At 47.6% G+C, this 27,933-nt stretch overlaps 1 protein-coding gene across 1 annotated transcript in view; it reads right to left on the bottom strand.

Moving 5' to 3' along the window:
• LOC147692349 (solute carrier family 22 member 6-A-like) overlaps window positions 1-27,933 on the bottom strand; it is a 1,393,226-nt gene that overhangs the window by 439,859 nt on the left and 925,434 nt on the right. Inside the window, exon 7 of the mRNA XM_086938578.1 lies at window positions 13,862-14,076. Within this exon, the coding sequence (XP_086794704.1) occupies window positions 13,862-14,076 (215 nt within the window). The remainder of the gene's footprint in view (window positions 1-13,861; window positions 14,077-27,933) is intronic.

A 27,933-nucleotide genomic window follows, 5' to 3' on the forward strand; every position in this document is an offset into this window, starting at 1 on the left:
AATCTTCTGCCTTCTGTACCGGTCATCTACTTGTCCTATGAACTTTTTCTCTACCTCTGACACCTTGCAAGTCAGATTATTTCTGCGTGCATATGAAGTATCTAATGTATCCCAAGGAAGAAAGAATTTTGCTAATCGATCTTCCTTTTTGTGATAGTCCCACTTATTCATTTGTTTATAATTCGGGACTTCAGGCAGTACCGAATCATAATTTGAAAAGTAGTACTCGAACCCTTCTCTACCATAAAATATGCTAAGCAATAAACTACATGTTATCCCATATGTCAGTGGGAGATGATGATATCTGATGCCTTCATCTACGGAAGCCGGCAATTGCATGCACACATAACAATCCTTGGCCTCCATGGCATCAATATTCTCATATAATAGCTTGGCATATGCATTTGATCTAAAATTTCCCTGCGACTCGTCTACGTGTAACCTACGAGCTTCATTTGCCAGTAACGTCTTTCCACGGATGACATTGCTCTCCTCCTTCTTCCCAACAAGAGCAGGTTTCAAAGTCGTTACAGGCTTTACATCTGTTGTCTCTTTTTCACTTACATGTCCTACCATGTATGATATGGTAACTACTGTAATAATGAGAAAAATTACTACCGCTATTAGTGTACCTACTATGCATTTAGCTTTTCGGTTTGGGTTGTCATTCTCCATGTCATCAAAACAGCGTAGCTCTTTCTTTCTCTAAGAAAAGTTTTCTTTTCAAGTCTTTGTCTTGCTTTATTTGCCTTCTCAGTCTTGTGAAGCGCTTTTAATCAACAAAAAGTCTCTTTTCACAACAATGTCTTTTTATCTTCAGAAATAGACAACCCTAACCCTTCTCCGTCCTCTAAATGTATTCCCTAATTTTATTCTTCTTTCCACTCGGAAAATCTTTCTTCTTTATAGCTTAAACACAAAAGTCTTTATGCATCTACAATGATTCTCGTACCTGCAGCTCTAATAGCATGTTCCAATAATTCTAAACGAATGACTTTTTCTTCTTGTGCTGGTATTTGATGACCAAAAGTCGGAAACTCTAATCGATTCAGTACTAGGTCTTTGATCCGACTTAGGTAAAGGGGAATGGGAAGTGTGAAAGTCAGTAACCCCTCAGTCTCGATTCCAGGCGTCAACATCCATATCTCCACTGCCACGAATGGATCGAGATTGATCACTTGCACTCCTCTCACTCTCCCAGATCTCTGTCCCCAAGACATCTGCTAGATAAGTCCACTCTGGGGTGGCGTACCTTCTGCAGGGCACACGTACCCTTCTTGATCTTCTTGGACTCTCAGAGCCTGAATCCGTAGCTTCTTCGTCTGGCTCTGAATCTTCGGAGATCGGGACAAGGGTGCTCTCTGGATTTGCTCTCAAGCTTGACCTTCTCCTTCTCTCCGGCCAACTAGCTTCTCCATTCCTTGTCCTCCTGCTCCTTGTTCTTGGACTCGTCTCTTGATCACTTACAGCTTGTTCGGTATCTGATTCGAACTCCCAGCTACTTTCCTCTTCTAAGGCGATTTCGGTCTCATTGGTGTCCTGACCGTCGTCAGTCTGTTCCGACACAGGCTCAGCCTCTTCAATCACCTCTACAGCTTGACTTTCCCCCTCTGTGGCTTCTCCGCTTTCCGCTGGATTCTCATCCGAGAGAGGAGCTGTTTCTTCCAGAGGTGCTGGAACTCTTCGGGTGTGTGAGGCGTGTATCCAGTTGGGCAAGCCTCCACACTTTACTGCAGTGTTCGTAACTAGTATGACTTGGAACGGTCCTCTCCAACGTGCGTCTAGACAGTTCTTCCTGACATGCTTCTTCACCAGGACCCAGTCCCCTGGACACAGGTCATGGCACAAGTCTTGTGCTGATGGAACCTCTGCAGCCTGGACCTGGAGGGACACAGAATTAATGGCATCAGATAGTCCCTTGCAGTAGTCCAAGATCAAATCGTCTGTGATGTTCAACAATGCTGCAGTCGGAACCGATGGCAATCTCATAGCTCTTCCCATTAGCACCTCGTGTGGAGAGAGACCTGTTCTTCTATCTGGTGTGCTACGTATGCTCATAAGAACCAATGGAAGTGCATCAGGCCAACTCAGAGATGTCGATGAACAAACTTTGGCAAGTCTGGATTTTATCGTACGGTTGATTTGCTCTACAATCCCCGAAGCTTCTGGTTGATAACTACAGTGGAGCTTCTGGTCAAACTAACAAGTTCGTTTGGTAAAACTGCTCTCCCATCTGCAGAAATCCAAAAATTCATTTCACTTTTGATACATCCAGCTGTCTCCCATGCTTTTTTCTCATCATCTGGTGCATTTTCCTGAACACACTTCAGTTCGTCCCACGTATCTACAGTGTCTAACAACATAGTCAACTCAGTTCTTTCCTGTATTCCCCCCACTTCTACATTGGTGTGAGAATACCCCTGTTCTGCACAATAACGTGCAACTTCGTCCGCGTATCGGTTACCTTGTGACACAAAGTCAGTATTCTTTGTGTGCGCGGCGCATTTGACAACCGCTATGGCTGTTGGACCTTGTAATGCCTCTAACAATAATCTCACGAATTCTCCATTCCTAATAGGAGAACCCGAGGAGGTCATGTAACCTCTTTGAGACCATAACTCCCCGTAGTCGTGAACTACCCCGAAACCATTCTGGCTATCGGTGTATATGGTGACTCGAATTTTGTTACCTGCCAAACAGGCACGGGTCAAAGCAATGATTTCAGCTACCTGAGCGGAATGTACTCCTTCCAGGCAAGCGGCTTCCACAACTCTGGTAATTGTACAAACTGCATACGCTGCTCTCAGCTGACCGATATCGTCTCTTACGCATGAACCATCAACAAAGAATATTTCATCGGGGTCAGTCAATGGTTCATCTACGATATCTGGTCTCGGTTTGGTGCATAGTTCAGTCACATCAAGGCAGTCATGATCTGTACAGATTTCATCATCAGTCTCATTTGGAAGTGGCATCAAAGTAGCAGGATTCAAGACAGAGCATCTCTTTAGGGTCACATTCTCAGCAGCCAATATGACTTGCTCGTAGCGTGTGAGCCTGCTATTCGTCAGATGCTGAGTCTTAGTCCTGGTCATTAACAATTCCACAGAATGCGGTACGTACACCACTAACTGATGTCCAATTACCACATTTTCACATCTTTCAATGCTGACACCCGTTGCAGCAACGGATTTAAGACATCCGGGCAACGCTGCGGCTACTGGATCTAATGTAGCCGAAAAATATGCAACTGGCCTACGCGCATTTCCGTGTATCTGGGCCAAAACTGCTAAAGCACAACCTTCTCTTTCGCAGCAGTAAAGCAAGAATGGTTTTTCGTAATCAGGCATTCCCAAAGCCGGGGCACGACACAAGTCCTCCCTCAGCTGCAAAAATGCCAAACAATCTTTGTCCCATGGTACCGGATCACTTACTCCCTTGTGCGTCAGTTTTAGTAAAGGTTTTGCCTTCAGTGAAAAGTTGGCTATCCACTGTCGACAATAACCGACCATGCCTAGAAACATCCTGACTTCTCTTTGTGTTTTAGGCGCGTTCATTTTCATGATTGCCTCTATTCTGTCTGGAGACACCTTCCGTTTTCCCTTTTCAATCCTGTGGCCCAAGTATTGCACTTCGGTGAGACAATACTGCAATTTACTTGGAGACACCTTGTGTCCGTTCTCGGCCAAGTGATTTAGTAAGGTGATGGTGTCTACTTTGCAAGCTTCCTCAGTTTCTGACGCCACTAGGAGGTCGTCTATGTACTGGACTAGAACCGAGTTCTTGGGCAGTACTAGACTTTCAAGATTTTTCTTCAGCAGCTGGTTAAAAATCGACGGGCTTTCTGTATACCCCTGGGGAATACGACACCATGTAAAACGCGATTTTCCAGCTTAAAAGCGAACAAATACTGGCTCTCCTCATCCAAAGGAATCGAAAAGAAAGCCTGACACAAGTCTATCACTGTGAACCATTCAGCTTGGAACGGTATCTGAAACAATATTACTGATGGATTCGGTACCACTGGACAACATGAAACAACGATATTATTAATCTTTCGAAGATCCTGCACTATTCTGTATTTCCCACTAGGCTTCTGCAAACCCATAATCGGGGAGTTACATGGACTTCCCACGATCTCCTTCAGTATTCCCTGTTTAATCATGGATTCGATCACAGGCTTTATTCCTGCAATCGTCTCCGGTGTCAACTTATATTGTGGTGTTCTTGGATACTCAGCATTGGGTTTTACCATGATCTTTACCGGTTCTACCCCTTTAATCAGTCCTATTTCTTCTCCAGTAAAATCCCACACCTCAGCTGACACTGTCTCCTTCAAGTCCTGTGGAAGCTCCTCCACCGTTAAGGTAGGATATAGTTCCACGCATCCCTGCGAGTTTACAACCTTAAAATCGGCATCATCCTCGTTAGTCTGCACTTCTACTCCTTCAGGTGTGCAATATATTGTGCAATTTAGTTTACACAACAGATCTCTTCCTAGTAGACACACAGGGCTAGAATCACAGATCACAAACTGATGTTCATCACTGTAATTTCCTATCTTCACTGATACTGGTTCTGTCAGAGGATTTGTCATTCTCCTATTTGCGACTCCTACCACCTGAATCGTCTCTCCCGACATTGGCAAACCTGGGACTACCGCCGATCTCAAAGTGGATCGAGTGGCCCCCGTATCTACCAAAAAGGTCGTAGGACATCCAGCCACCTCAGCTTCTACGTATGGTCCTCTCTGATCTACCTCCAGGGCTGCTCCTAGGGTACAGTCTTCTTCCCTATTCACTCGTTGCCCCGTAAGAGGATCAACGTAGTAGCATTCTTCTCCTCCTACGAACAGTGGTAGTTGCCTATAGGTTTTTCCTCCATTTGCAATCCGAGGCGGTTGAGGGAACGGGGCTCGAGGAGTCTGAGTCCCCCCTTTGATAAACTTTCCCTTCGGGACTGCTGTTCCCTTTACCATGCTGGTTTGAACCTCATTCTCCTCCTGTTCTAATTCCCCCGTCTCGACATTATAGGGACACTCGCGTCTCCAGTGTACTACCTCGTTACACTGATGGCACCTCGTTGTTTTTTCAGTGTCGCGATATCTACCCTCGGTCTCGGTCTTTCTTCCTCATCTCTGCTTTGATTATTCTGTTTCTTTCCTAGTGTTCCTGTTCCCTGTTGCCGCTGTCCACCCTTTCCACTTGACTGCATCTGCACCAACATCAGCTTTTCCTTAAGTTTCTTTGCTTTTGAATCTATTTCATCGCTACAGTACCTCGCATACCTCAGAATCTCATCTAAAGGTTTGTTTTGCCAACAAATCAAATGCTGTTGTATCATTAAGCTTATGTCTGGTCCCAATCCCAGGACAAACTTCGACACAAACTGTCCTATGTCTTTGGGATCCATCACATCCAACCCACTGTACTGTTTGAATGCTTTCAGTAATCTCTCATAGAACTCGTGAACGGTCTCTTTAGGTTCCTGAGTTGTTCGATCTATCTTAACCCAGTCTATGTCCTGCACCGGCACCTTCTCTTTTAACCAAGCAATTACCCTCTCGTACTTTTCCATAACTCTTTCTGATGGACCATTCGTCCGGGCATCCCTCGTGGGTTCACAACTGGGCCATTCGACACTAAGTTTACATGCCGTCCACAAATCTCCGGGTACTACGATATCAAACAGGGTGTTCAAGTCGACCCACAGCACCTTAGAGATCTTCACGAACCTCTCTACCTGTTTGTACCACTCGACGGGATTCTCCCTGAGCTTTGGAAAGGAATTGGTAAATGCCGCTAAATCCCCCCTACTCCAGGGCACATGCACGTAGCTTCCGTTCGCGATTTCTCGCAAAGGGAAAGCTTCCATTCGCATTAGCTCTCCATCCGGGGACCTCGTAAGTGTACTCCTTCTGACAGATCCCCTCTTGGACCATCTTTCCTCCCATTTATCCAAATCCCTCCACATTCTGATACTCAGGATCAGTTCCTTTATGTGTACTTTCAGCCCAATCGTCCTACGCTCATCTAGATCCTGATCCGTGCAGTTTAGCCTATGGTTACCCTGTAAAGCTTTAGTTCGTGATAGGTCTATCATATACCTGTCTGCTAACTTAGTTAATTTTTCATGAACTGACCTCGCTTTCCGAGTAACATCCTTAGACATAAACAGTATTTCTCCCTGATCATACAGCTCTATCCTTTCCATTGGCAATGTGCCGTCTATTATTTCATCCAAATCTGATTTTAAACTCATTACGTCGAGCCGCTTTGCTTTTATCTCAGCTCTCAGTACCTCACTCCTAGGTGGTTCGTATACATCCCTCTCACCCCCACTACGAGCCCTACGTCTCGGTGCAGGTGAGTTATGAGGCGTCCTTCTTGATTCTCTTTGTTCCCACCTCTCTAGATCCCAAGCTTTCCCATCTTCCCTTGGGGTATGGTGGAACAATGTTCTATCCCCCATTACTGCGTTCTGTCTTTTCGGCTCGGTCTCTCTAGATGCAAGATAGGATCCTCCGTTCTGTTCTATATCACTGCAACTCCCTTGCTGTCTGGTGTCACTCAATAAACGGTAAGGTCCTTCACGGTCCTCCATGTTCCCGCGATCTCGTCCGTGATCACTGGATGCATGGCGAGACCTTTCGCGACTCTCTATATTCTCGTGACTCCAATGTCGCACGTTTTCTCCCGGGGCATGGTGAGTGCACCTGAAACTATCTCGGTACTCCTGCGTCTTTCGTTCTCCCTCACTAAGAATGAGGCGAGGCACTCCCCCACACCCTGCACTCTTGTCTTCACACAATTGTCTAGTGCCACCGATGGTATGGCAAGTATCTCCCTTGCTTCCTTGACTCCCTCCCTCCCACTCCGGGCTGCTTTCGTCAGCTCCGCAGTGAGAGAGGATCCTGTCATCCTGATCTCTCCATTCTGCTTCTGTTTCTAATCTTTTATTCTGAGTCTCTTCGGCAGCATCCCATTCTTTCAAATACTCCCTTAATTCCTTAAAGGTTTTCGGTTTCGGTCCCCTCAGATCCATCTGTCCTCTCTGACCCCCTTGTTCTATCCAGGGACCCGTTGCTGAATCCAATGGGGTACTCCGACTCTTTGGTCCTAGCAACTGCCTTTGGGAATTGATCGTATTATTCCTACTCTCCATCTCTGCCCTTTCCCTGTCCCCTCGTGCCTGTTCCTCCTGCTGGACTCCCTCCGGGTTGTAGATTGACACTATAGGACCTATGGTAACAGGTACTTGTAGAGCATCCGGCAATTGATACGACCTTGCATGCTGCGTTTCTGGCACCTTCTGGACCAAGAATCTTCCTACTACTCTCTGTACAGGACTAGATTGAGGTACTTCCTCACCTTTCTTGGGATCCCACTCTGATGTGGGGAGCGGTTTATATTCCCCCCACCTAGCCCCATCCCCTTGCTGTAGTTCGGGACTTTCGGCTTCTCTGTTGTACGGTGGTGGTCTATCTAATAATAGCCTCTCTATCAGATCCTCATCCGGCTCGCTATCCTCATCTTCTTCTAGAGGTTTCTTTTCTCCCGTAGTCTCTAGCATTGTGAACAATTTGTCTGCTTCTATCTTCTGCACCCTCCACTTTTTAGCTTCATCATCCCATTTAGCATCCTGCACTGCTTTTACCGATCGTCTCACTCTTTCTTGGCGCCTATTCAAGCTCTTTTCGTGTGCCGTTCTAAACCATGCACTAAGGGCTTCGAACTGTGTTGGCCTCGGTAGAGGTCTCGTTGCTAGCATTACCGCTTTCAGTTGGTTCAATACTTCTAACCTAAACGTCCCGTATCTCGGGAACGTCAGTTCCTCATTTCCTTCTGTTAGCTTACTCCACTCGGAGATCCATAGTATGGAGTGTAACCCTACATTCACAGCCATATAATAAGCTGGTGTGCCTTCTGGTGGAGCTTCTTCTCCTGCATATAAGTTTCCTCTATCTCTCTTAAAGATCGCCCTTAAACGTTTAAAACACTTCATTTTCAAAATCTACGATTTTCCTTTTAATTCTCTTCCTTATTTACTTCCCGATGACAACCACCAATCCCTACGCGGCTCTCGCTGATCAGCCTATCCCAGCGCGACTCTACGCTGACCGACCAATCTCAGCGCGGCTCTACGCTGACGTCACTCGTCCCCTCTGCAGCAGTTCCCCTCCTTTCTCAACTCGTCTCACGATCTTGCATGCGTTTTCATTCATACGCCGAAAAATGACTACTTCCGTCCAAGCGATCACTTTTCTTGACTGTACGTCCACAGTCTAACTGTAATTGTCACCTCAACTGACGAGACGTCTTTCCTCTCACGTTCAGACGCTCGCCTTAACTGATAGGTTACTTACACACAGTAAACGTCCGACCAGCGTCCGTTACTCATACACTCACTCTGTCACTCCCCCTATCATCGGTCCTAAGGGCAATCAATGGTACCTCATGACCCCCTTTACAATGGTAGACAATTACTCTGGGTGTTCGATACACCCGAACCACTTAAGCCCTTCACTGGATCTTAAGATTTTATCCGGTTGCGCGCGCTCACAACCTTCCCTCAATCACACTACAGGCATTCAACTCCGCTTGACATTACAACACAGGTACAACACAAAACACCGCAATCTGGCAACGCATGACCCTTATACTCACTCTCGACCGACTCTGCTGCTTTTCTCTCGCACCGTCAGCACCTTCTTCGGCAGGGATTCTTCTTCTGGTCGTCGATGACTAGGGACCTTGGGGTAATCTAAGCCTGACCTAGGTTGTCTTCCTCAAGAAGAAAACCATCCTCTGCTACCAACTGCGGGGAATGAGATTTTGGTACCTTTTCTGATTACCTAGATACCTATCTCATTCTTCCTTTTGGATCGATTATTTTCTGTCATTGAGTAAAAGGCAAACCCACATAGGTTAAATCAACCCCATAGACTGACGCAACTCTGAAGAACCACTTACGACTGATAAAGTTAAAAGTTTAATATAAAATCAGAATCAATTGCATATACAATCCTCTCAGGATAAGATTCAACAAGTATACAGGAACTAAAAGGAACATAAATTCCCTAAAGAATCTAAGTCTACAAAAGAATACAATTAAGATCAATTCCAGAATCAACAGATTAAAAAGCATAGACACAAAGTGGATCCGTTGCGTCATCTATAAAAGAGAATAACAAGTTAATTCTGTCCCTACTCTATACTAGGTGACATCCCTACTTCACAAGTTCCTTACCTAAAAAAGGTGTCAGCAGTTTGACTTCCAAAGAAGCTCAAACTCTCTTAGCCTCTAATGGTAACTTATATCGAGAAACAGTACCCTCTCTGCCTACCCATCCGCTCTCTAAGGGTCCTCGGCCTACTGTTCTCTTGCGCTCTGCTCTTTCTCTCTCTGACTCCTCAGGTCATCTGCGCTATCTTCTCCCCAGGGTGCTGTCCCTAAATACACAATCACAGTATGGGTGGAACGCCCCTTGACGCCCACCACGTATACATTTACATATGCTCTCATTCTTGGGTTTTTCCATAGCTTCATCTCTTCGCGTCGTCCGTTAAGTTGACCTTGCTTCTTAGGCACCATCTTCGTCTTCGTGCTGGTGACTTCATTGACATTCCAGTTGACACTTTCAGAGCAAAGTCTATCACCTCAACAGAACTCCATTCATTACGGTTGTGATTATAACCTCGTTTGGTCCTGTGAACGGTCATTTCTAAACAAGACCCCAAATTCCAAGCGTCTCTTATCTCACTTAGGCCATAAACTTCGTCCAGCATTGTCACCTTAAATCTAACAAGACCATTGACTCTTGTCTCGCACGTACAGATCAAGGCTATCCCCTGTTCCTGTGAGCCCACTAAATTACATACAGCGGACTACACTCTTGCGAACCCTTGGTCAGTTAGGTTAAAATCACACATGACCACACTTTCTAAAACTCCTTCTTCTACACAGTATAACCCTTAACACACATACATATATATATATAATCAAATTAGCGAATCGGTGATTATACTTGAATCCATGTTACATAAAATACAACATTTACATTCTCTCGTTTCTACACAGTGCTATATAGTCTACACATTTCTTCGCTTTATATTTCGCCTTCTTTCTCCGTCTAATGTTTACATACGTATATTCAGTTTAGCACGTTTAAGCATTTTCACATTTCTATATTAGACCACTATATACACGGTCTTTCTAAGGCATATTCTAAAGTGAATACAGATACATTCCTATTACTTAGGTTACATCGGCTAACTTTACGCTACAAGTGCTCCTTCATGTTACAACTTCTACTTTTATGCGATATGCTTGTAAATATGGTACAGACATATGTTTCATTCAAATTGCGCTCTCTCAGTTGCACAATCAAACCAAGGTCTTGTGATATCTGTCCTCTCATGACTCACCTACGCGACTTCGGCATTCCTCATGGACATCCAAAATTTATTTTATTTATTTATTTTATTTTATTTAGCGATTTGTATAGCGCCTGGTGACCCAAGGGCATCCCCGCGCTGTATGGGAGTTGTTATCCATTGAGGGAAAGGAAGGGGGAGGGACATTTATTTCGGAAATAGATGTGTCTTCAGTTTTTTGCGAAAAACCAAATAACTGGGTTCCAGTCTGAGGGTACGTGGGAGGGAGTTCCATCCAGAGGCTGCTTGGACCGAGAATCGTCGTCCTCCTGTGCGTGTCCTTTTGAATTTGGGGATGTTGGCTAAGTGCTCGTTCTCTGATCGTAGGGATCTGGTTGCTTTGTAAGGGGTGACCAGGCTGCTGAGGATCGCCGGGCCAGATCCGTTGATCAGTTTGTGTGTCATGCACATGGCTTTGAATTCCACCCTTTGGCGTACAGGGAGCCAGTGCAAGGCCTTGAGGGCTGGTTTGGCTGACACTCTAGTAGGAAGGTTCATGAGCAGACGTGCTGCAGCATTCTGTGTCCGCTGTAGTCTCGTCATGGTGGCCTCAGGGGCCCCCAGGTAGACCATGTTACTATAGTCCAGACAAGACAATACCAGTCCCTAGATAAGAAGTTTCCTGGAAGCGGGTGGTAGTAAGGGGAGAATCTTGCGGGTAGTACGCATGAGCCCAAAACAGGTACCCGCAGTTTTGGCCGCTTGCGTCTTCATGGAGAGCTCGGGTTCGAGCCATACTCCGAGGGTCTTGATTTCACGCTTCGGGGAGAGGATTTCTCCGAACACGTCAGGCCAGACTGTTGGGGGGATGGTCGTCCATTATTTTCCCAGGAGCATCACTTCGGTCTTAGACCCATTTAATTTTAATGATGAATCACTCATCCAGCTGTGGATTCCTGTGAGGCAGTTAGCCAGGTTGTCTGGGTGGTCGACTAGTTGGGATAAGGAGACGACCAGTTGAGTGTCATCAGCGTAGCTTACCATTTTTATGTCAAATGGTGTTACCACGTCTTCAAGGGGGGCCATATATGCATTAAAAAGCGTCGGGCTCAGGGAAGATCCCTGGGGAACCCCGCTTGTGAGGGGGAGGGTGGACGAGTGGTAATTGCCATCCCATACCTGGAACGAGCGTCCAGTGAGGAAGGATTCTATCCAGCTGAGTGCCGTCCCGGTGCAGAATGTTTCATAAATGCTTGAAGAAATTTCGCCACATTACCAAAATGCTGAAAGAATTACTTTGGCTCCTAATCAAAATCTGTATGATTTTTAAAACCAGCTTCATCATCTACAAGGCCATTAGACAGGGCACCCAAACATGTCCTGGCAGGGAAACTTACCATCTCACATTAACAGCGTTATACCAGCAACCAGATCATTGACAGACTAGACAAAGAAATGTGAAAGGAAAATAAACATAACATAAGCCTTCCCCTGTGTTCCCATGTGCTGGGACATAATACTTAGTAACATTAGAATTGCTCCAACCCTCCTCCAATTCAGAAAGAAGTTGAACACTATCCTCCAACACAAGATGAAGAGAGTGCTTCATTTGCCAAACTGTAAGTGCTGGGGTCGAAACTAAAATTTTGCTCAAAAGCCTGTAGGGGGTACTAGCACTAAGAATATCGGGGGTGCTGCATATTAATGCTGCATGCTCTTGATTCCACATCATGTCTGTTTAATCCATCAGACACCCTCTTCCCTTTATATCACTCTTGCAGGATCTTATTTCGGTACTGATTTCTTCCTTTGTCACTGGTCTTCCATCCTTTTTATTCCTCGTTCTTTCCCCTTTTTTGTGTTTTTCTCTCTCTGCTCTGACTGAAAGTCTGTAGAGAACAAGCTGATCGTCGGCAAAGTAGTATTTCTTAGAGCCCCAAAATGTCTCAGCCGAGTCTAGCGCATGCGCTGGATCAGGCCGAGACCTAAATATCGGAAACGGTCACAAAAAATGTGTTGGTGAGCCCCACCTGCAACAGCCGGTTAAAATTTAGCACTGGGGAAGCATATGTAATCTACCTTTCTGTCTGGATCACGGGCACCCATTTACCAACTAGGGGCCACATTTATGAGGCCGTGCGTCACTTTTACGCCGCCGGTGCGTCACTTTTTGTGACGCATCGATGGCATAAAACATGCCTCTTTTTGCGCACTATTTACAAAGTGACGCATCTAAGCAGATGCGTCACTTTGTAAACCCCTGCGCTACATTATACCTGCGTCAGGTATAATGTATGCAGAGGGGGCTTTCCCCCGCAAAAAGCCTCGTAATAGTGACGCAGTGAAATCTATGAGATTTCACTGCGTCACTTTTAGGACGCTGTTGCGTCAAAATCTTGCGCCTGCCTCACAGCAGGCATAAGACTGACGCAAGCCCTTTCACATGGGGCTTTCCCCATGTGAAAGGACGCATTGCTGGAGTTGCGTCACTTTTGTGACACACTCCAGCAATGCATCACTTTTGAGCTTACAGATACGTCAGAAATATTGACGTATCTGTAATTCCTTGCGCAATGATGCGTTATATTGTAAATATGACGCATCATTGGGGTCGCAAGGAGGTCGCAATGAAAAGTGAATCATAGTGTTTTCTCGCAGCGATTGCGTCACTTTTCATAAATGAGGCCCTAGGTTTAGACAACACAAACACCGGTATATACATACATTCATATATACCTAAAAAAGGCCAGTACTCGCAGATATAAACCGATCTATACAGTAACAGTTCGTAAAGGTGACATGGAGAAGCATGTGAAAATGCAAACCTTGCCACACAGTATAGAAGGTAGTTATTGCAGGCACTGGAAAGAAAAGTGTTCACCGGCACTGGATGTAGCTACACTATCTGACGTTAGATTAGGGAGCAATGTCAGGAACACATAGCACAGATGTCTGCCCTTCTAGGCACTTGAGATCCCTCCCCTCTCCGTCACAAGCGAGAGAAACACACCCAGGCGCTCCAGGTGTCCGCGTGTTAAAGATTGTTGGACTCTATCTACTGTAGATGTCAGATCACAAACTGCAGAAAGATGCTTAACAAGCATTACCAGGCCAAGGGTTAAGCTGCACTTCCAGGCAGAGGCATGCGCTGTCAAGCATTAGACATGACCTAATCGAAGCCTTGCTATTGTTTTAGTCCCTTTTACACAATAAGTTAGATAATTTCTCAAAATAACAAAATTGTAGATTCACAGAATATGCCATTTACTCTGGGCACGATTATTTGTATCTATGTTTACACTTCACAAGCAAACTGCCAACATCGAAGTTGTACACAGAAGTGTAACTGGCAACTGGGATGCCCTGACTCGACTGTTGTATCAGAAGAAGGTCAAAAAAGACTATACACTGGAAGAGTGGAGCAGGAGGTAAAAAGTCTGGATGATGAGTTCCAAAATGATTAATATTTTTCACCATTAGCTTACCTTTGGGGACAGCCAAACTAGACAAGACAAGCAGACCGGCTAAAATGAGGGTGCCCGCCTGGGTGAAGCGGCGGCCTGGGTAGCTCATGCTGATGAAGCCCAACCCCCGCAATGAGAGCTCCACTGCTCCGAAGATCACCTGCACCAGATAAATATCAACCGAGAACTTCTGCAGGTCCATAGCTAGGGCAAAGAAGGCAAAGCTGCTGGAGAACCTGTAGGAGGGAAGCAAATGGAGCCAGTCGAGATCAAAACACAGCCTTTCAAATGATTCGCATAAAACGACAACAAGCTGATTCTGAACACTCGATCATAAATGTGCAGCCCTACTTATTGGGTTTTTACATGCATGTGCCTCCAGCGTACCAGGCGTAGTGATGTGTAGGGATATTGTAGAAAGCTGGCCCTGTATATACTATAACAAAAAGAGGTATAGTGTGTACAGAGTCCAGTGAGTCCCCAAGGGTATAGCAGAGGATAAACTAGATAATACCTTCCACTCAATTTAGTGGTCGCTGGGCTGAGCAGTTAGGCTTATCAGAGGGTAGTGTTAAGCATTTGTTGTGCACACTCAGGCAAGAAATGAGAGGATACACTCAAAGACTGAATCCAGACTCATTGTTTTTTTATAAAAAGTTATTTTGTTGTTAGTTTATTTTCTAGAACCAGGTTACTTAGTTGCAGGAGCAACACAGGGCAAATACTTGTAATTCTGCTATTGTCAACTACAGTTCATAATGCAATACTTTTACAGGGTAAGCAGTGAATACTTGCAAACAATACTTAAAGCAGGTAAGTACAGTTAATTTAGCTTTAGCACACTTTTGTTTTACAGAAACACCCACATTTAATACAAGGTTAGCAAATGCAACGCAATCCTTTGGGAGGAAAGATGGATAAATAACTTAAGTGTAAGAACTTGACTTAGAGGGCACAAACGGTGCACCCTCAGCAGCACAGTGGCAGCCAGGCACAGAGGTCAAAGGAGAGGTCGATGCCCAGTACAAAACTATGGAGACAGGGGGTACTCGGGAGAGGACTGGTTGCAGGTAAGTATCTATAGTTTCTGGGCCAGGGCCCAGGGATCAATGGTTAGTACAAAGGAGGCCACAAGTTGGCACCAAAAGCGCACCTTGAGTAGCACACAGGAGGCAAGGTGCAGGGCCCAGGGTCCAAATGAAGCGTCGGGCTCCCAATGAAAATCAATGGGGATCGTCGATCGAGGAAAAAGACTGCAGGCTTGGACCAGAAAACTGGATAAAGGGAACCAACAACTGGATTGCTGAAGTTGGAGAGTTGCTAGACACCAGGACACGTTGGTCAGTCACCCCATGTCCTAGGGGCTCTGGGTGCAGGGGTGTTGCATCAGGATTTTCTCACTTGTTCCTGTCGCGTTTGGGGGGGGACCTTACCCTCAGGATAAGGCTGCAGGCGTCAAGGAAAAGGTCAGACAAGGTCATCCAATGCTGGATCCCAGGTCAGGATCGGTGGGGACCCGCACTGGTGTGTTGGGCCACTCAGACTCAGGCCATAGGCATCGGGTGCAGAGTGGTGAGGACTCATGGTTCCAGCTGGATCTGGCTTTAGTGGCTGTTGGACAAATCCGGTGTCCACTGCTGACAAGAGTCTTTGTTGAACGCAGGTCAGGTATCCAGGGGTTCTTGTAGTTGCCTGGCTGCAGGATCTGCCGGTTGCTGCAAGCAGGGTCTTGAAGCAGGAGACAAGCCGGTAGGGTGGAAGCCAAGGCAGTTGTTGTCATCCTTCTTCGCTGCTGCACTCCTCTTCAGTCTTTCTTCTTCGTACATTGTCGAATATGAGGAGCAAGATTCAGGGTGCCCTAAATACTATATTTAGGGGAGTTACAGAGGTGTGCAGGTTGGGACCAATGGGTCTCTTCCCTGCGGTGTCTACACCCACTCTTATGACAGCCTCCAGTAAGAGTGGGTATATGCCTCGTCCTGATTTGGGGAGTCAAGTCAAGATGGAGGGGAATGAGATGTGTGCTTCACTTCTCCTCCCCCACTTGAGGGGTGGGGAAAGCAAAGTTGGACTTACCTCCCTTTCTTTCTAGGTTTTCCCGCCGATTCTCCCGCCCAAAGTGGGGGGCAGAACTGGTGGTAGCTAGCTTCTGATAGAAGCATAGGCTGGGGGTAGCTAACAAAGGCAGTAAGCCTTTGAAGCTTCCCTTCATGGGTGAGGGGTCAAGACCCCTCTGCCCAGGATGTGCTTTGATTCAGGACCCAGAGAACAGAGGGCTCTCTAACCAGGGGTCCAAAAACCTGTTAGGTGGTGGCAGATGGCGAGTAGCCATTCAGGAACCACACCAGGTCTGGTTGTTTTTCAGTGGGCATCTCTAAGATGCCCTATGAGTGCATTTTACATTAAATCCAATAGTGGCCTCAGTGTGGGTTTAACATGCTGAGATGTTTGGTATCAAACTTCCTAGTATTCAGTACAGCCATCAGGGAGCTGTGAAGTTCATAATATTGAACTCCCAGCCCCGAACTCAAAGTGGCTTCACTGCATTTACAATGCCTGTGAATGGCACAGACACTGTAGGGACATATCGCTCATGCAGCTATGCACTCACCTGTGGGATGGTGCACCCTGCCTTTTGGGCTGTAAGGCCTACTAGAGGGGTGAATTGCCCATGCCACATGCAGTGTTGTTGAGCATGGTACCCAGGAATGGGTGCCATGTCGAATCTTCATTTTAGTCTGCATCAAAACACCCCACCTGCAATGGCAGTGTGTGGATGTTAAAGGTCTCTGATGGTGGCATAATACGTGTTGCAGCCGTCAGAGGCCCTCTCTGATCACAAGGCCCTTGGTACCAGAGGTACCTTTTACAAGGAACATACATGTGGTCCAGGGGGGTGCCAATTTTGGAAACAAAGGTACAGTTTTGGGAAAGATCACAAGCCCAGGGAACCTGATTGGCAGTGTAGAAAAGTAGTATCTGCTTTGTATGGTTACCCCCACTCTTTGCGGATGTAGTACTGTTTTAGCCTAATCTGACTGGGATCCTGCTATCCAGGACACCAGTCTATTTTCTTTCTCCCTTAACTTGATATGTCTGTACTTTAGGAACACTCCAGATTGGATTCTGGGGTACCCTTATCAGTACCTAGTATATGGTACACCATGTACCCAGGGCATAGGTATCCCAGAGGCCTCCCATGGGCTGAAGCATGTATTATGCCACCCCTGAGAGGCCATCCAAATTGACACAACAAGCCTGCTACAGCAGACTGTGTAGGCTGGTGCTTGCACCACTTACTTAAGATATAGGTTCACTATATCCATCTAAATCACTACACTAAAATACCTATCAGTCACCCCTATTGCAGGCCTTAACAATCCTGAAGGCAGGGTGCTGGGTTTTACATGAGAGGGTGCCCCTGCATGGCCAGAGCTCCTCTGCAGCCTTCGGAGACTATTCTCCAGGGTTGTCTGTGATGCAGCCAGACATATATGTTTAAGTGCATTATAACCTGCTAACTTTAAAAGGGATGCTTAGAAACATGTCATGTTTGCTATCAAAACACCTTGGAATCATATACCTCCACACCACTAACTGGTGTGTGAGGTATGATTCCATCCTTCCAAAGGGACATATGTAGGTCACAAGTCTACCCGGTACCAATTTTCTCAACCTGGGCAGCACAACATGGATACTGCCAGACATAGACACGATTCTGCTCTCCTGCTGCTGAGCCAAGCTCGAGTAGAGGAAGGCATGACAATAGGCATCCTGTAACAGGGAGGTGTGACCACCTCCCAGACAGGGTTTAGTGTATTGGGGCTGGGTGGGTGCACTCTGACAGTGCCAAAAAGTCTGCACTGGGGGCACAGGTGTCCATGTGCATAGTCCAGCTCAAACCAGTTCTGGGAGCCATTTGCTCCTGTTCTGGTGCGAAACTGGACAAAGGACATTGATGTAGCCACCCCTCTGTCCTGCTCCTCCCCTCCCCTAGGAGGGTCCCCAGAATCTTTCCAACCGCTTCCCATGGGTATAAAGTCGGTTACATGACTACAGGACTATATATTCTACCAGGACAAGATTCTACTTAGAAGAAACCAAGTACTTTGATTGCCTACACGACGCTGGATGACTGAATCTTCCTTGGAGTATAGGAGTTACTCCCCTACAAAGCAGGCACCTAAACACATCTGACTGATTTGCTTTTCCCAAGCTCCTGAGAAGTCCAAAGATTTCAGAAATACAGGAGGTAGGTTTCTGAAGGTCCCTGAGGTTGATCTGCCCTCTCAGCGATTCTGAGACCAGTATCCCATGTGGGGACCGTGCAACCCGAACCCCTGTGCAGCATGTACATTTGCAGTTGCATATGCTTAGTGATGAGTCCCGAGTTTGTACATTGGACTCTGTGAAGTCCTGACCCTGAGCAGTATTTGCACCAGAGATTTCCAGCCGCCACTCCATGAATGTCCTGTGGGCTGGTACTTTGCAAACTTCCTTGAGGCCTCCTCGCGATCCCTGGTCCGTTGGCCTGTGGGTCCTGGCGAGGGCCACCATGTTAATTCTTGGGCTTTCCTGGTTGCTCCAGATGTGCCCTGACTCTCCATTGCTTGGAGAGTTCCCTGGATCTTGCTGGTCCTCACCATAACCTGTTTCCTCTGCCCATGTGGGTTGCATTTGCCAAGGCTTGTTGGTGCTCCAAACAGACATCAACCACTCAGCTCTCGACATCCTTTAGGGGACAGCTCACTTCCAGACTCTGGTTGTCCTCAACATCTCCTGGTTCCCGTAGCTGCAGAGACAAGCAACCCTTGTTCACTCCTGAAGCACTCGACATCGGTGGGCATTCAACTACCGAGCGGATCACTGAAATAATATCCAGAGCCAAAATATCGACCTGCAAAAATATCGTGGACAAAATATCGACTGACAAAATATCGAGTTTCTATCTACAAACAGGTAAGTACAAAAATATCGAGTTTAAAATATCGTTTACAAAAATATAGTATTAAAAAATATTGACTTTAATAAAAACAATGTTAAATTAAATTAATATTAAAAATTAATACGGGCACTGGCCACAAACTTTTGAGCATTTTGAGAACTTTGAACTAAAACAAAGAACACTGAACTACAATGACCATGAGGCAAAAAATAAAAATGAATAAATAAATAAATAATTGGGGAAATCCGGCAAGGACATGTTCACGGGACCGCCCTCATCGCAGCAACAGACGACATTCGAACTCTACTGGACAATGGAGACACAGTCGCCCTCATCCTCCTCGACCTCTCTGCAGCATTCGACACAGTCTGCCACAGCACCCTTTTACAACGCCTCAGTAACATCGGAATACAAGGAAAAGCACTTGAATGGATCACCTCGTTCCTCACCGGAAGAACCCAGAGAGTCCGCCTTCCACCATTCAAGTCCGAGGCCACTGAAGTCATCTGTGGCGTACCCCAAGGGTCCTCACTCAGCCCCACCCTCTTCAATGTATACATGAGCCCCCTCGCGGCTATCGCCCGCCAACACAACCTCAACATCATCTCTTACGCGTATGACACTCAACTAATCCTTTCTCTCACCAATGACCCCAGCACCGCCAAAACTAACCTACACGAAGGAATGAAAGAAGTTGCCGAATGGATGAAACACAGCCGTCTGAAACTGAACTCAGATAAAACAGAAGTCCTCATCTTAGGTACATTCCCCTCTGCATGGGATGACTCTTGGTGGCCGGAAGCCCTTGGAAAAGCACCCATCCCGACAGACCACGCACGGAACCTAGGCGTCATCCTGGATTCTTCACTCTCAATGAACAGACAAGTCAGCGCCGTATCCTCATCCTGCTTCAACATTCTTCGCATGCTCAAAAAAACATTTCGCTGGATCCCCAGCGAAACCAGGAAAACTGTCACCCATGCTCTGGTCACGAGCCGACTGGACTACGGAAACACCCTCTACACAGGTACCACCGCTAAACTCCAGAAGAAACTCCAACGAATCCAAAACGCCTCAGCCAGGATCATATTAGACATCCCACACAACGAACACATCTCTGGTCACCTGAAAGACCTCCACTGGCTACCCGTCAATAAGAGAATCACTTTCTGACTGCTAACCCACGCACACAAATCACTCTACGACATCGGACCAGAATGCCTCAACTCTCGACTGTCCTTCTACACCCCCTCCCGCCAACTTCGTTCTTCCAGCCAAGCCCTCGCCACTGTACCTCGCATCAACAAGACCACCATGGGAGGCAGATCCTTCTCACACCTGGCTGCTAGAACATGGAACTCACTCCCCACTTACCTTCGCCTTACCCAAAACCACCTAGCATTCAGAAAGCAACTTAAAACATGGATATTTGACAAGTAATCCTCCTCCCCTTCCTAAGCGCCTTGAGACCCTCTGGGTATGTAGTGCGCTATATAAATTCTTTGACTTGACTTGACTTGACGGCTCTCCCACCACCTTTTGCTCCAATCTTGTACACTTTAGGAAACTCCTGAAAATGGTACTATTCAAGGTGTAATTTCTATCAGCACATGGTCGTCTGACTTTCCCGCAAAGATAGCGCAGAGATACCCCTTCAAGGGTGATATATACATACATACATACATACATACATACATACATACATACATACATACATACATACATTGTGTGCTTTGTGCCCTAGACTCGTGTAGAGAATAGTAGAGAGTGTTATATTAAGTACACATTTTTCTATACACATTGTGTTTCATTTAGTCATTTAGGAGGTGATATTCTGGTAAAACAAGCTGCTTTACATTCCTTCAAGTTTAAGCCTGAAGGCTGCTCTCCATAGCTACCACTAGGATAACTTTCAATACGGTTATCTTTGACTTCAGACATCATAAGGGTCGTGTGTGGAATGGTACAAGGTACCCACTTTAATTAGTGGACAGCATATACCAGGCCACCTTCTCACATTGGCAGGGACCCAGTGCACACTCAGTCAAGTAGGCATCAGGTAGCTGGCAAAAAGTTAGGGGTAACCTTGAAAAAAGGGGCACTTTGCTACAGATATTGATAGGCTGTTTACAATTCTAAAATGAACTTTTATGGATTTTATTCCTTCAGGCTTTGTCCAGCGCTAGGAAAGGCTGATGGGAGGCAGGGGTGAGTGTACCATTTTCTCCCTATGCAGTAGGAGGAGATTGAGGTGAGGCTGAGCTGCATCTGTGACCACAGCACTGCCCAATCAGCACTTGACTTTATGGGCTGGCGATTAATCCCAGTAAAATGAGATAAGTATTTCTGCCCCACTAATCGCAGGTGCTAGAACACCTGGGTATTTACGATTGGGCTAAGCGGGATCCCATCTGGTGAGACCATTCATCCCGACCTCTTAGGGCCAGATGTACACAGCATTTTACCAGTCGCAAACAGCCCATTGGGCTATTTGCGACCAGTAAAATAAATGTTGCCATGTACGGAAGGCAAAATGCGACTCAGTAACTTGTTATCGAATTGCATTTTGTTTTGGTGATTCGGTATTGGGAAGGGGCATGTTTAAGGTGTCCTTTCCTTTTAGCGAATAGCACTGGTATGTATGCATATTTTATGACTGGGAATGCATTTGCAAAAAATTCACAGTTACCACCAACTTCAAGTTGGTGATAACCCATTCGCAACCAGGAAGGGGTCCCCAAGGTACCCCTACCCCTTTGTGAATGTGAGCACCGACATTTAAAAAAAAAAAATCTTTTTATTATAACAGGCTCTTATGACAGATACATACCGTGCAGCAATTGATGGTAGGTGAACATACAAGCGACAGATAGATGCACAAAATTCAGTGGTGCGAGCATCATGATCTGCACAATCAGTCTCAAATCCATACACAATATCAGTTAGGCATAGAAACAGTTTGGGTATCCATCACCTCCCCCCTATACCTTCTCCACGCCCCCCATATCTTTTACCACTTCTTGGGACACCGCCTGCTCTTATATATCACTCTTTCAGCTCTTTGGCACCAGTCTAGGTCGTTTTCCCATTCTTCTACAGTTGGCATCACATCACTACCCCACAGTCTGGCTATATTTCTCTTGGCGACCATGCTTGCCAATGCTAACCAGATCGTATCCCATTTGGGCCAGGTAATGTCACTCGTCATTCCCAGGATATGCCAGCGGGCCTCCAGAGGAACCTCCGCACCAATCACCTCAGACATGATGTCTGCCAGGCTGGACCAGTACACTTGGATCCTGGCACAGTCTCACAAAATGTGGAAGAAGGTGCCCGCTTCCCCACAGCCTCGTAGACAGAACTGTGAATCAACATACCCGATATGGTATTGTGTCGTACGAGGGGTGTAGGGGCGATGTAGGATGCACAACTGAACGAGCCTGAACCTGGCACGAATCGCCACTTCCCGGGGGCTCTGCAGGGCTTCTCTCCAATCATCCTCCTCCAATAACCCAACATCGGACTCCCATTTTTCTCAGAGAGACCCCAGGGGGTCCGGCAGATAGTTGATAAGTTTTTTATACGTGAGGGAAATGGCCTTGTCTATCATTGGGTCAAGAACAACCTATCCTCCAGCGGGGCATAGTCTGGTAACTGATCCCCCTGATGGATATGGCGGAGGACGGCATGTTTGAGCTGCTGGTAGTGGAGAAACTCCCACCCCCATCTGGAATTCCTCCTGCAAAGTAGAAAACTCTAACAAATCCCCTTTTTTCCATATATCCCAAAATATATCGATACCAATTAGGCTCCACTTGCAAAGGCCCTGCAGTTTCGCCAGCTTGGAGAGGTAATTCCCAGCCCACAGCGGGGTTTGAGCTGTGAGTTTCGCCTCCCATCCCAACAATTTTGTCGCCTTTCTCCACACCTCCACAACTGTTGCCGTCTGAGGCGGCAGAGGCGATCCACATCTACGCCTGCGATATAGCGCATCTTAATAGGTACCACGGCCCAAGACCATACGGTCTACTCTATACGCTGGTTTATCCATCGGGGCGAACACCCACCCATTAATGTTTACTAACTGTGCCGCCCAGTAGTAGAGCCTAATATCAGGGACAGCGAGTCCTCCCATCCCCCTCCCCAGAGCAGTGTGCGTAGCTCCCAATCAATCACCCGGAAAACCCTCTCCGTAACTGGGAAGGGAGTACTTTGCAAATATAGAGTAGGCGGGGAAGGGCCATCATTTTGAATAGGACGGCACGTCCCATCAGGGAGAGCGGGAGAGTTTCCCAATGCGCGACATCCCCATGTAGTCGCTCCAATTGGGCCTATACGTTCATACGTATGAACTCCTCCGACGTCATAATCCAGATACCTAGGTATCGGAAGGTCTCCTTCCATACTAGCCCTTGACATTCCACAGCTAAATCCGGTGGAGGCCCTGAGAACAGAGGGCCCAGGGACTTGTCCCAGTTAATGCGGTAGCCCAAATATTCGCCAAACAAACGCAGAATCAACATAAGTCGCCGAATGGAGTCTATCGAATCTTAAACATATAGTAACACGTCGTCAGCGTATAACGAGATACGCTCCTCCCAACCGCCACCTAAGTCAATGCCTCGTACCAAGGGATCAGTCCGTATCCATGCTGCTAGTGGCTCTAGAGCCAGGGCAAATAACGTCGGTAAAGTCACAGTCCTGCTTCGTGCCCTGCCCCAATTTGAACTCCCCTAGAGAGGGCGCCGTTTACACGGACCCTCGCAAGTGGTGCAGTATATAGCAGCCTCACCCACGCCCTGAAGGTATCTCCAAAGCCCAGTCTGGCCAGGACCGCATATATATATTGCCATTCCATACTGTCAAAGACCATATGGGCATCCAGTGACAGTAGAGCCACCGACACAGTAGGGCGAGTGGACACCGCCTGAGGCACCCCAAACAATTGCAGCAAATTGAGTCTTGTATATCTATGGGGCATAAGCCCGACTGATCCGGGTGGATCAAGGACTGAATGGTGGCAAGGACCTTACCCAGGACTTTGCTTTTGTAATTGAGAAGGGAAATGGGCCTGTAGGAGCTACACAGATCCTGCGGTTTGCCCGACCTATGTATTACTACTATCGTGGCGGATCGAAGATCCCTCGGGCGCAACCCTTCCTCCTTGGCCTCGTTAAACATTTTGAGCATATGCGGGACAACTCGTCCCGGCAAACACATGAACGCCTCGGTTGGGAACCCATTGGGAACTGGTGCCTTCCCCGCCTGTAAATCTCCCATGGCCACCTCTACCTCCTCTACTGTAATGTCGGATTCCAGGAGTTCCTTATCATCAGGGTCTAATGTCGGTAGGGGTATGTCACTTAGGAAATCAGCACACTCCCATGCCCGCCGCTCAGTGTGTGACTGATAGATGGTCTCGTAGTATTGCGCAAACGCCTCCGCTATTTCTGCACTGGTGTCCCGCATAACTCCGTCTGCCGGCCAGATTCCAGGAACCCAGTTATGGTCCCTGTCGAGCTTCTCAAGCCAAGCTATCATCTTATTTGCTTTATGCCCCAAGTCATAGACACGCCGCTGCGTAGCAATAGCGCGCGACCTCGCCTGGTCAGTCATCACATCCCTCAGTTCTTTTTCTTTGAGTCTCAGTTTGTGCCTAACTTCCAGCTCCTGTTCCTGTGATTCCACCCTGGTGCACTCCAAGTCATGAATCTCAGTTTCTAGGCCATCAACTTGAGTATGCTTTTTCTTCCTCCGTTTCCCCGTCTCTGCCTGCACAAAATCCGTAGCTACGGTCTTATATGCCTCCCAGAGGGTACAGTGAGAACTAACGGAGCCCACATTCACTTCAAAATATTGATCCAGACGCTCCCCAAACCGCTCCTGGAACTCCTGATCTTTTAACAGAAAAACATCCAATCTAGGAGGAGTAGACCAATACCGTGTGGGACCCCTTAGTTGTACTCCCACCGGGGAATGATCAGATATACATCTTGCTTTATGACAACCGTTGTGGAAGAGGCCCATGTGTCCCACCTGCGTAAAGAGGTAATCAATCCTGGACCCCGAACCATGTGCTGCGAACATGTGCGTGAACTGTCGAAGGTGGAGATTAAGCGCTCCCCACAGGTCCACCAAACCCATCGCATGTACAAAGTCCCCAAGTTGTTGTCCCCCCCGATCAGGCGGAGCCACGGACCTATCAATTCCTCTAACCATCACATCATTCCTATCCCCCCTATGACCAGGACTCCATCTGGCATGTCCAGGAGCAGTTTTACAATATCAGGGAGTGTGGTGCTGTGCAGTTTTGGAGGAATGTAGACAGAACAAAGATTAACAGTGAACCCTCCCACCGCCCAGATATCGCCACATAGCGCCCCAACGGGTCAAGTCACTTACGGCTAACCACCAATGGGAGCAAGTTTTTCACGAGGATCCCAGCCCCCCTGGAGCCCGTGGTGCAGCCCGCATGGGCTTGCAGTGTGTATCCAAACCTGTTAAGGGACTTATAATGTTTACCTATCAGGTGTGTCTCCTGAAGGAAGACTATGTCTGGGGCGTGTCTGTGTAGGTATTGAAGGACCATGGTGCGCTTGATTTTGTCCTGCAGACCATTAACGTTCCAAGACAAAATGTTAATCCTCTGTGTCTTCGGTGTATGTGTCATATTTCGCTAGTAAAAGGCACCTAAAAGGTGTTCGTCCACCCCCACCGCCACCCGCCACCCGCATGTCCATCAACATTGCTAATTGAGCCCATCGAACAATACTCTGTAGAAACCAAAATACAAAGATCATAAGGTCAACTACTCCCTCCCAACCCCCTGCCCCCACCCCCCGCTACCCTGCTTCTCAGGCCAACATGACCCGACTCAGTCCAACCAGCAGAGCACCTATCGCCCATAAAAATGAAAACTTTGGGGTGTGTGCTACAACCAGTCAGGAATCCTGAGGGTCTCAACCAGCCCGTACTCTACATAGCTAGCTGCCATAACATCCCAGTCTAGGGGAGACAGGACATGCAATATAAACAGATCAACCGGAAATATGAATCAACTTCGCCCCCCCTCTGTGACACATGCCCGCTCCGAGGGTCAAAGTGTGATCAAATGTCTCAACTATCAGTCAATCGGGGTAGGTGCCCCACTTAATGAATGTGAATGAATGTGGAATTTGTATTGCGCGACTTTGCCCGTAGACATCAAGGCTCATAAGATGGAAAACAGCTGAGTGAGATATGAACAAAGATGAAGGGTTACAGGTCGGCTTCTGCGAAGAGCCAAGTTTTTAGACCTTTACGGAACAAGTCTAGGGACGCCAGGCCCTTGAGTTCTGCAGGAAGCAAGTTCCAGAGTTTCGGGGCCAGGGAAGAAAAAGCCTTCCCTCCCCATCTGGCCCTGGCGGTTCGAGGGACAGCAAAGTCCCAACAGTGGAATGTTTATACGTTACATGTGCCTCCACTCAGCTCTCCAGGCCATGGCTCCCTCTGCAGTCTCATCCAAGGTCAGGCGAGGGAGATAGGCTCCGCGCCCTAGCCCCACCAGGTCTCCGAGTCTCCCCACGCCGCAGTCTCTCTCTTTCCGCCGAACCCGTGCAGGAAGTCGGAGAACGCACCGCAGTGTTTCTCCACCTGTCTCTTGGCCGTTGACTGTCAGAATGTTGCACATTTTCCTCCAGCCACGCATGGACGTCCTCTGGGGACGTGAAGAAGAAGGATTTTCCATGCAAAAGAAGCTTGAGACGCACCAGGAAGAACATCATATACTTAATGCCACGATGTTGCAGCTCCATTTTGACTACGCCGAACGATCGGCGCTCCTGTTGGACCTTGATGGTAAAATCCAGAAAAAATCGGATGGTGGCATTATCGATCCGCAGGTCTCCATGTTGTCGGGCGGCTTGCAAGACGGCGCCTCTATCCCTATAATTTAGGATCCGGGCAATAATCGTTCTAAGAGGAGCACCGGGGAGAGTCGGCGGGACTGGAGCTCTATGTGCACTTTCAATGACGAAGAACTTGGAGAGTCTCTTGGGCTTTAGGTGATTCAGGATAATGTCCTCCAAAAACGAAATCGACACTCGGCCCTTCCATTTTCTCCAGCACTCCCAGCATTCGAATATTGTTCCTTCGGGCCCTCCCTTCCTGGTCCTCAAACCGGGCCTCCGCTTGCTTCTGCTGTCTGGTCAACTGCCGGACCTGGTCCTTCAGCTCTTTAGCTACGGCATTCTGAGTGGCCTTCTCCGAGGTCTTATTCAAATCCACCCGCTGGAGGGCCATTTCTATAGTAACGGTGTCGATTTTAGCTTCCAACGTCGCTCCTAATGTTTGTATCGCCTGCATGATAGAGGCTAGGGAAGGCTCCACAGTATTTCCCAATCCCCCAGGGGGGGCACGCCCTGCCCCCCAACCAACGCCGTATAATTCTCCATAATGTTCGTTTGCTTGGTGGTGGACTTCTTAGGCTTCATTGTTGACTCAATGGAGGTCTCCCACACAGAGGGGGGGGGAGAAACCCACCCAGTAATTCACCTACTGCACCTCTACCATTGCTCCGTCCGGTTGTCCGGCTATAGCTACTGGAGTTACCAATCTTGTGATAGGTGCGATCCCACCTAGGAGGTCCGTCGCCACCACAGAAGCGTCTGTCCCACCGGGTCTCATGCGCCGCTCCACAAAGCGTCCCCAGCGCCTTTCAACGGGGACTCACCCCCACGATTCTGTCTTCTCTGTGGGCCAAAGTATAGTGACCAGCGGGCCACCTTCTAGGGACCAGATACCACCGCGGCCCCGGACTTCACCTGCTATACTGTAATGCGCCACGCGTGAGTCACCAAAGGTCAGTCTGGTGCCTACTTCCACAACATGGGGGCGCCTCCCCCCTGATGTACCGGTGTCTCTCACCCCCTAGGGCTCCTGTTGGGGGTCGATTGCGCGGGGTGCCGGTGTCTAGCGCCTTTCGCCTCGGGGTCCGTCCATTCCCTAAGTCTGCCGCCCGCAGGGCCACCTCCCCCTGCAATCCGCGTGGCTCACTCCCAGGAACCCCAGATCCAGGGTCTGCTGAGATACTTCATCCGCCACAGAGCTCGCCCGGTACCTGTGGTCAATCCCCGCCGAATTCTGGCCAGCTCTGGACCGATGCGGGCCA

Source organism: Lissotriton vulgaris, chromosome 9 (genome assembly GCF_964263255.1).
Source record: "Lissotriton vulgaris chromosome 9, aLisVul1.2, whole genome shotgun sequence".
Classification (NCBI taxonomy): Eukaryota; Metazoa; Chordata; class Amphibia; order Caudata; family Salamandridae; genus Lissotriton; species Lissotriton vulgaris.